The 8,497-nt window shown below is 51.4% G+C and overlaps 1 protein-coding gene across 6 annotated transcripts; it reads right to left on the bottom strand.

Moving 5' to 3' along the window:
- Positions 1-1,451: 1,451 nt before the first annotated feature.
- Positions 1,452-7,902, bottom strand: SOCS2 (suppressor of cytokine signaling 2). Of its 6 annotated transcripts, none has more exons than XM_054445244.2 (3): positions 7,442-7,902; positions 4,598-4,949; positions 1,452-2,925 (listed from the first exon to the last, which is right to left on the bottom strand). In XM_054445244.2, the coding sequence occupies exons 2-3, from the start codon at positions 4,734-4,736 to the stop codon at positions 2,468-2,470; spliced, it is 597 nt and encodes a 198-aa protein (XP_054301219.1). In that variant the 5' UTR covers positions 4,737-4,949; positions 7,442-7,902; the 3' UTR covers positions 1,452-2,467. The 6 variants fall into 6 exon arrangements, with proteins under 6 accessions (XP_054301219.1, XP_054301216.1, XP_063502643.1 ...); XM_054445241.2 differs by lacking the exon at positions 7,442-7,902 and adding an exon at positions 6,423-6,711; XM_063646573.1 differs by lacking the exon at positions 7,442-7,902 and adding an exon at positions 6,213-6,381.
- Positions 7,903-8,497: the final 595 nt, after the last annotated feature.

Here is an 8,497-nt window from a genome sequence, read left to right as displayed (position 1 = left end):
TTGATCTGGTTGAAGCAGCAGTAAAAACACCAAGGGTTCTTTTTCAGCCTGCTCTAACTTGTTTGTCTGGATCAATGTAGAAATTTTCAGCAGCAATTTGCTCTTCCCAATTCCTCTCCCAGGAAAAAAAAAAAAAAAAAGAGCTAGGATATTCCTGGAATGCCTCTTGACTCAAAAATCAGGAGGGTAACCTCCTATCATCATTGTACTTTGCTCATTTCGTTCTTGGGAAAATTAAATGAGATAATACAAGTGCTGAGTAAGAACCTGGTTCACAATAAACTCAATAAATAAATGATGTCAGTCATCATAAAAAAAAAAAAAAAACCAAAAATAATTGCCTCCTGATGTTTATCAACTTACTTGCAATATGGAAGATTGAAATATAAGGTAATAGGTTTCATGGCACACTCCAGAGATGTTTGTGCTGTCCTCCAGCCTTCTCATAATTAGTCACTTGTGAGCAGTAACTCAGAACTTTTTCCAATTTCACAGGTACTCATGCCCCACAACTGCCTCCCCACTCCCAGTAACTGAGAAATAGAGTGTTCAAAACAGTGACAACAGAAATGCAAAAGACCTTTAAAGAAATTCCACAAAGCCCCTTGGCACTGATCATATAGAAGTTTTGCCAGAAAAATCAAACATCCAACACTAAACAGATGTTGTCAGTGGGAGAAAAAGGGTGAATGAAGCACAGATTCTGAGCATCCTAATCAAACGGTTATGGCCCCATCATAGATCCGACCCTAAATGTCTAGCTTTTCTTGAAGTTTTAGGCCACAAATAAACTCTTCCTAAAGCACACCTAGCAATCTTTTGTGTTTGGCTCTGCTGTTTGGATATACATAGTATGTTTCCTGCCAGGCACAAAACCATTTTTCAACTTCTTCATGAAAATAAGGTAAGATATGCAGTAAGCAGGTTTTATTACAATTTATAACTGAATTTTCTCATTCACACAGGATCCACTTTTATGGTGACACACCATAGTACTGTAGCTATGCAGGAAAATTTTAAAGCCATAAAATGAATAATGTCTGGACTCTAGAAAAGATGGTACATTTATAACAGTTATGCAGACTAACATAGCAAAAAATAAGTGGCCATAAAACTTTGTATTTTTCTTTAGTATTATGCCTATTCAACTTGTAAAAGACTGGCCATGTCATAATGTTTGTAGTTTCTAAACCATGTTTTTGGAAACACAGAGGACATCAGTGTTAAGCCTATTCAAATTGTAAAAGACCCGGCCACTTGGCAATTCCTGTAGTTTCTAAACCATGCTTTCTAAATTGCAAAGGGGGCAGCTTCAGCCCATAACTTTACAGAAGGGCACGTAATGTTCTACCTCTTGTTGAATAATTGGCTTATTTCACTTGACATAAGTTTTTATGGCAATCCTCTATTACCATGAAAGTGTACGTTCTCTAGAACTCAATAAGTGCAACTTGTAGAAATCAGGTTTTTTTTATTTAATACATTCTAATCAAATAGTAACAGCAGTAAATAAACACTTTGAAAAACAGGCAGGTATCCCCCTGTATCTGGAAGAAAATTAAGTCAAAGTATTCTACACAGTAGAAGGGAGACAACTGTTTATGTCCATGGTTAGACAATTCAAGGACAACTTGGATATTTCTAAAGCCATTTCCAAAAAATCAATGGCAACAGTTTGGGACACAGCTATTTCAAAGGGTAAAATGCCTATACCTACATTGGTTTTTATTAACAGGGATTGAGTTGCACCTGTATAGCATGACATTCTTGTCTTTAGCCTTAAAGGAAAAGAGAAAGTCTTTTCCATTTGCACCAGTTTGAAATTTCTGAAATAAGGCTCCCTTAAAATGGATTACTACAGTACTCATTCACATGAGAGTTCATACATGTAGTAAAAAGACAAATACAGGACTTCATGGTCACTTTTTTTGGTTGATTTGGTTAATTGCATAAAATGGGATAAATACATACATAATCTGTTTAACAAAACTCCTAGGTACATCAGAATGCAAAATATAAAATGCCCAAAAGAGACTCTGATCAGCAGGCATATCAAATTGCAGTGAGGCCTGTGTCAGCTTGGTTCCTCCCACTTCTTCAGTATTCCTATGAGGAGTTCTTTCTCTCCTACTGGAGCCTGGACCTTTGACATAATGGAAAAGAACCTAAGAAGGCAAGGCATTCTGATAAAACGCGCCTTCAGCCTTTACATGCGACATTTTATTTTTAATCTAAAAGGATCAACTGGTCTTGGTCAGCCTTAGGAAGGGAAGCATCACTCAGGTAAAAGTATCTGGAGGAACTTTAAACACCTAGCTACCTCTTCAAGCATTTAAATTAGATTAGCTTCAGCTGTTCTTAGAAAGCATTCCATATAGTTATCCAGAGCACTCAAGTTTTGGTTCTCTTTTACATAGCTGCATTCGGAGATACTCTATGTGAGACATGTTTAAAAAAAGAGAAACATTTATACCTGGAATTTATATTCTTCCAAGTAATCTTTTAGTCTTGTTGGTAAAGGCAGTCCCCAGATGGCACCGGTACATTTGTTAATGGTGAGCCTACAGAGATGCTGCAGAGATGGTGCTGACGTGTAGAGTGGTTTGGTCAGATAAAGGTGAACAGTGCCGTTCCGGGGTGCTTCTGGACCTGTCCGCTTATCCTTGCACATCTGAACATAGTAGTCGATCAGATGAACCACACTGTCAAATTGTTTAAGCTTGGATTTGACACATATGATAGAGTCCAATCTGAATTTTCCGTCTTGGTATTCGATTCGAAGATTAGTTGGTCCAGCTGATGTTTTAACAGATATTGTTAGTAGGTAGTCTGAATGCGAGCTATCTCTAATCAAGAAAGTTCCTTCTGGTGCCTCTTTTAATTTCTCTTTGGCTTCATTAACAGTCATACTTCCCCAGTACCATCCTGGGGTTTTTGTTCAAAAAGAAAAAGAAAAGAGGGTAAATCAGTTATTATAAGAATTTTTAGAACAGAGCAAGTAATTGGCAATAATTTTTTTAGCTCTAAAAAAGAAAAAAAAAAGGTGGTGTGTGAGTGAAAGTTTACCAGGGCCACCAAAAATACTTTCAGTAGGAATTTAATAAAAATTTGGGTCCATTTTATGAACACAAACGGCGAGTCAGTTTTCTTTCTTTCTTTTTTAAAAAATTAACTTTCTGAAGCTCTTCTTAAGATTGTCTTCTAATGAACCAAAAGAACATTTGCAGCATGACACACTGGCTGATGAAGCATGACACTTTTAACATTATTTAAGTAAAATAAAGATTTAGGTAAATTAGAAAAAAATCAGAAGTTAGAAATAAAAGCCATGCCCTTTAAAAAGTGGAAAACCCAACTCCTGTAATTGAACTACAGTAAAAACAGAAGCAACTTTTTTGGATGGTTGGTATCCCCCCCCCCCACCAAAAAAAAAAAAGAATCTGCAAAGCCTGCTATGAACAGCCTTCTATGTAGAAAGCACTGCTATGTACTTGTTGTAAAAGCACAGCTCTAGCACAATAGCTTCTGTTCGCTGCTTTATGACTACCTTACCAGTCACTAAGAAATGGGAAGTCCCAAGTGATAATTGCTACTTCAAGTTTACAATCTTCCCTAAACTCTTTTGAACTTTGCCCTAATCCAAACCCAATCACAACCATCCGTCTGCCCTGCATTCTCGATTTCATCTGCCTGCACCATCTCCCCGGCCCACCCTGCTTTCTAAGGAGGCTCAAAGACCGTCCATATTTAAGAAGTCTGAACATTTGTGCTCCCTCCACCCCCACAATTACCGGGATACTTGCAATCTGCCGGTGCCTCCCCGGGAGGGAAAGCCCGTGGCCCACACGGAAAGACCGGAATCGCAAGCGAGAGAACTTTTCCCTCTCCCTTCCCTTGTTGCTACCAAAATTTCAACTGTGCCACAACTGTAAGCTTTTAGGATACGGATTTGGAAAGCCAGAATGATTTGCCAGATACTTTACTTTTTTTCTTTTTTCAGATGCCTAGAGACAGCGTGCCGCGAGAATTGCCTGACTGGACTTGAAAGCGGCAGTCCCCTGGGCGCGCCGACCATGGAAGCAGCGCTCGGCGGGGGCTTCGCAGCCTACTCTCGACGCCCGGGCAGCCGCCCTCGCGGCAGTGTCAGTCCCTGAACTTGGCAGCCAAGATCCTGGGCCGCAGCCGCAGCTCCGCCCGGGAGCCAGATGCTGCTGGGCCTGCGGGGTCCGCGGCACCCACTTGCTGATTGCACCCCGCGCAAAGGGAGGCGCCCGACGCTTTCCCCGGCCGGGGTTCGAGCCCGGGCGCCTAACCCTGAGCAGGTGCGGAAAACAGTAAAGCTTCCAGCGTGCTAAGAAGCTATTTCCAAGAAGCCCTTCCCGCGCTCTGCGCTCCGCCAGGCCTGAGTCCCTGAAGAACCACTTTCCTTACGCATTCCCAAGGACCCAGGACCCTGCGAGCGTGCTCTCCGCGGTCCCTTGGAAGCAAGGGACGTATTTCCATCTTATTCTTTGCTTCCCACCTCTACCCCGCTTCCTAGCTGCGTCCTTGGGGAGGCGCCCCCTCCCGCACGCGTCGCGGCCAGTGGGCTCCCTACCTGTCTGACCGAGCTCCCGCAGGGCCTTCGCCAGATGCGCCGCCTCCGGGGATGGCTCCTCCGCCGACCCCGCGGTCCCCCACTGGCTCCGCGTCCCTTCCCCGCCATTCCCGGAGGGCTCGAGGCACCGCAGGGTCATGAGAGAAGGGTCACCGCGGCAAAGACAGGTGGCCGCCCGAGCTGGGGTCAGAGAAGGGTTCGCGTCCTTCCTTGAAGTCAGTGCGAATCCCAAAACGAGTCCCTGCGGGGTGTCCGAAATGGTGGCAGAGAGGGAAGGGATGGGGCCCTTTCTCCCCAGATCCTGGAGGACGGATGACAAAGTCCCTCGCAGCCGCGGTCACCCACTGATCGCCTACAAAGAGAAAGCGGGAGGTTGGGTCAGTCCAAACTGGACCCCTGCGGCTGGGGTGGGGGTGGGGAAATAGACGTGGAAAATCCCAGGGACTCCTCCGCCTCTACGTTCCTGCACCATTTAACCCCAAGCTTCCAGTTAGCTCCCTGGCCCAGTTCTAGAGAAAGGATAAAGACAGCAGAGATCCAAGACAAAGTTGGCTGAAGAGGTGGGGGGCGGAGGTCAGGATGAGGGTGAACAGGATGTCTTCCCGCCCAGGGTCACTAGCTGAAATCAAAGACTGGCGACCTAGGAAAAGCAAATAGTCACCTGCAGATCCAGTGAGAATAGGCCCTTGTCAAGGACAAGTAGAAAAAATTAAAAAGGAAAGAACAGGAGAGATTCCCCAAATTGGCATTCCGGTCTCACACCTGGCGCAGCCCGAGGGCCCCCAGGAAGAAGCACCCACAAACTTGGTTCTCCGCCCTAAAGCGCTGAGGGGCCCCGAGGCACCAACCCGGGGTGCGGAGGTGCGGGAGCTGCCGCATCTCCGCCCGGGAGGCTCCTCGCTCCCCTCCCCCCGCTTCCTGGTGCCCGCTCTGGCGGGGTTGGGGGCGCCGCGGCGGTCGCTCCCGGACCAGGATGGCTGCGGTGGCTCTCGCCGCCGCGGGCGCTGTCGAGGAATCGGCCCGAGCGCGCAGCCCTCGCGGGGCTACGAGCTGAGGCCGGGGCCGAGACGGCGGTCGCGAGCGCTGCGGAAAGTGCAAACCACCAACGCCGCGCTCTTACCTCGACCTCGGCCGCGGCCGCCACCGCCGCCGACGCCTCCGCACCAGGCAGCCTCCTCAGCGGACATGGGGCGGGGAGGGGGGTGAGGGGGAAAGGGGAGGCGGGAGGGGCCCGGGAGAGGAGGGGCGTCTGCCCTTGTTTCCCCCGTTAACGTTTAATTTGGGAACGAGATGCCCGGGGATGCAACCAGCCCCGCGCTCGGAGGCGGCGGCCGGAGTTCCGTGCGCAGAGGGCACACAAAAGCCTCGAGGATCATTGCCTCGACCCCATCCCCCACCGCGCGGCGACGCCCCCTACGGGCTGGGACACCCCCACCCTCGGACTGCTGCCGGGTTTTCCTCCGGCTGCGACCCTGGAGGTGGGAAGGAGAGGGAGGGAGGGAGGAAGGAGCGAGGGCGGGAGGCAGGCCGATGGGGAGGAGCGGGAGATCAGGTTATTAGGAGGATTATTAATTTGAATGGCAGTTTAGGGGAAATAAAAAAAAAAACTCCAGACACTTCCAGACGCCGAGAAGGGGCTGGAGAAAGCAGGCAGCAACGCCAGGCCGCGGGGCAGAGCCGCGGCTCGGACTCTCTCTTCCCCGGCGCTCCGAGCTGCGGAAGCCCAGGCCGTCCGCCGCTCCCCGGCGCACGCGGCCGCGCCTCGCCGCCCTCCCCGGCAACTCTCCTCGGGGCGGAGCCTTCGGGCTTCCCCCCCTACCGGTACCTGCCGCGGGCGCCCGAGCTGCGGGCACGGGGGATCCTGAGGCTGTGCTCCCGGGACCCCGGCGCGCACTGTCCGAGGGCCACGCGGTGAGGGTGGCTGCGGGCGAGAGGGCTCATGCTTCAGGGGAAGCCCAAGGCCCGCCAGCCGCGGCGGCTGCGACGAGACTTGGCAAGAGTTAAACGTCGGTCCCAGGAGCAGCGAGTGCGCGCGACTTCCCAGCCCGACGCGCCTCCCTTGCTCCCCGCCTCCCTCCCCAGTCAGCGCTCCGCTCGCGCCCCGCCCGGCTGCTGCGGAGGCCGCTTTCCAGGAACTTTCCAGGAATCGGCCTCACGTGACCGCGGGCCCCGCTACTGCTTTAAAGAGGCTCGGTCGCAATACACAGGCTTCAGGGAAGACCGGGTGAGAGCGCTTGGGTGCAGGGCGGGCGGTGTGCACGCCGGGGTCGGCCTGCCTCTGGCCCCACACCCCGGGGTGCTCGGGCGCAAGCTAGAGATGTCCCCGGCCACCGGCCACAGCCAACCCCGTTTCGGCGGCCGGAGCCTGCCCCCTACCCGGGCCAGCTGAGCGCCCGGGTTCAGGGAAGGATAGCGATCCTTGGCCCTTGGCCTGCCACGGGGGTGGGTTCCTCTAAACATCCCGGCGGCGCCCCCTTGACGCGACCCTCCTGGCCGCACATTTGCGGGGGGGTGGGCGTGCAGGAGCGACTGTGGGTCCTCGGAAACCAGCCTCTCCGGCTCTAAGACACATTGATGGCGTGGGGACACCGTGCTTGGCCCGGTGCCCACGGCCGGGGACCGGAGGCGGTCCCCTTGATCAGGTCCTGGAAGGCAGCGAGCGGGAGAGCAGCGCCTCCTTAAGCGGCGCCGGCCGTCCTTAGTCCCCTCCCCCTGGCGCTCGGGCTCCTTGTCACCCGCACCCACCCGGCTCCTCCCTTCCTCCTCCCCTCTGCTCCAAAGTCACCGGTAGACCCGGCGGCCCGTCCGGCTCACCTGCGCGGGCTGCTAAGGGGGCGCCCTTACCTGCGCGCCCGGAAGGGGCTGGGTGACTGGCCTCGGTTCCCGCAGTCCGGAGAGTGTCTCTGCCATTCCCTGCAGGGCTGACGCCCCAGGGCCGGGATTCGGAAGGATCCCGGGCACCTCTACCCTACCTGGGATTCTCATCTCCAACCCCACTGGAGGCCCCCTGGCCTTAGTGGAAACTCATCTCCTTGTCTGCGCACCCGCCCCCGAAATATGACCTACTTGAAATGTGACCTACTTTTTAAAAGAAACCCTTAACAATCACGGGAAAACCGGATCCAAAATTTCGATAAGCATTTTTCTTTGAAATACTATTCTATTGCATCACTGCTCAAAAGCTTGAAAGGTCAATGGCCACTTTTAGTTGAGGCGGTGGCTATGGGAAGTTGGGCGAGGAAGGGGGAGGGGTGGGAGGGAGGCGCGTCTTGCAAACCTTGCCTGGTGCCCCCCCTGCCGGCTCTGGGAGGAAACGGGAACCAGCTCCCAACCTTGGGGTCTGCAGCCGGGGACCAATGGTTTTCTCAATAATTTTCCTGCTTTTGAGTACATAACTGTATGCAGATGATAAGCAGATGAGTCGGGGAGGGGGTCATTTCCCAGCTAACAAAGAGCTTTGTTAACGCTAGAGCCGTGTGCCCTTAATCATGTTTCGTTTTTTAGAAAGAACCTTTTATAGTGTGGGCGGAGCTAACTGAACCCTAGTTAAAATCCTCTACAAAGTAGTTGAATAATTTTGCACAAGGCACTTACCCTCTTTGGACCTCTGGCCCTTTTTATAACATGAAGGGCTAGATTCGGGTTCTGGGTGAGGGACTGGGATAAAGGAACAAATCAGATTCCATGTGAAGCCTGTGTACAGTCTGAGGCCCCAAGCCTTTTAAGAACCACTATGTCTACTAGGGTTAACTGCCCTCTAAATCATCCTAATATGGCTTCTTCTTCCTTCATGGAGAATCCTAGAGGAAGGGTGTACCCACACTTTAGCTTCAATAAAAGGGTATTTATTCCTAAAATTGGCGGAGGCGGGGGAGGGGGCGTGACCAAGTCTCTCTCTGT

Source organism: Pongo pygmaeus, chromosome 10 (assembly GCF_028885625.2).
Source record: "Pongo pygmaeus isolate AG05252 chromosome 10, NHGRI_mPonPyg2-v2.0_pri, whole genome shotgun sequence".
Classification (NCBI taxonomy): domain Eukaryota; kingdom Metazoa; phylum Chordata; class Mammalia; order Primates; family Hominidae; genus Pongo; species Pongo pygmaeus.
Note: the sequence above shows the minus strand (reverse complement) of the source record. Positions and strands in the feature narration are given on the sequence as shown.

Bases quoted from the DNA above. Each gene is read 5' to 3' on its own strand.
- SOCS2 (XM_054445244.2), bottom strand. From the start codon at position 4,736: ATGACCCTGCGGTGCCTCGAGCCCTCCGGGAATGGCGGGGAAGGGACG. The intron at 2,926-4,597 runs GTAGGGAGCCCA...CAAAAACCCCAG, and splicing joins GCGGGAGCTCGGTCAGACAG to GATGGTACTGGGGAAGTATG.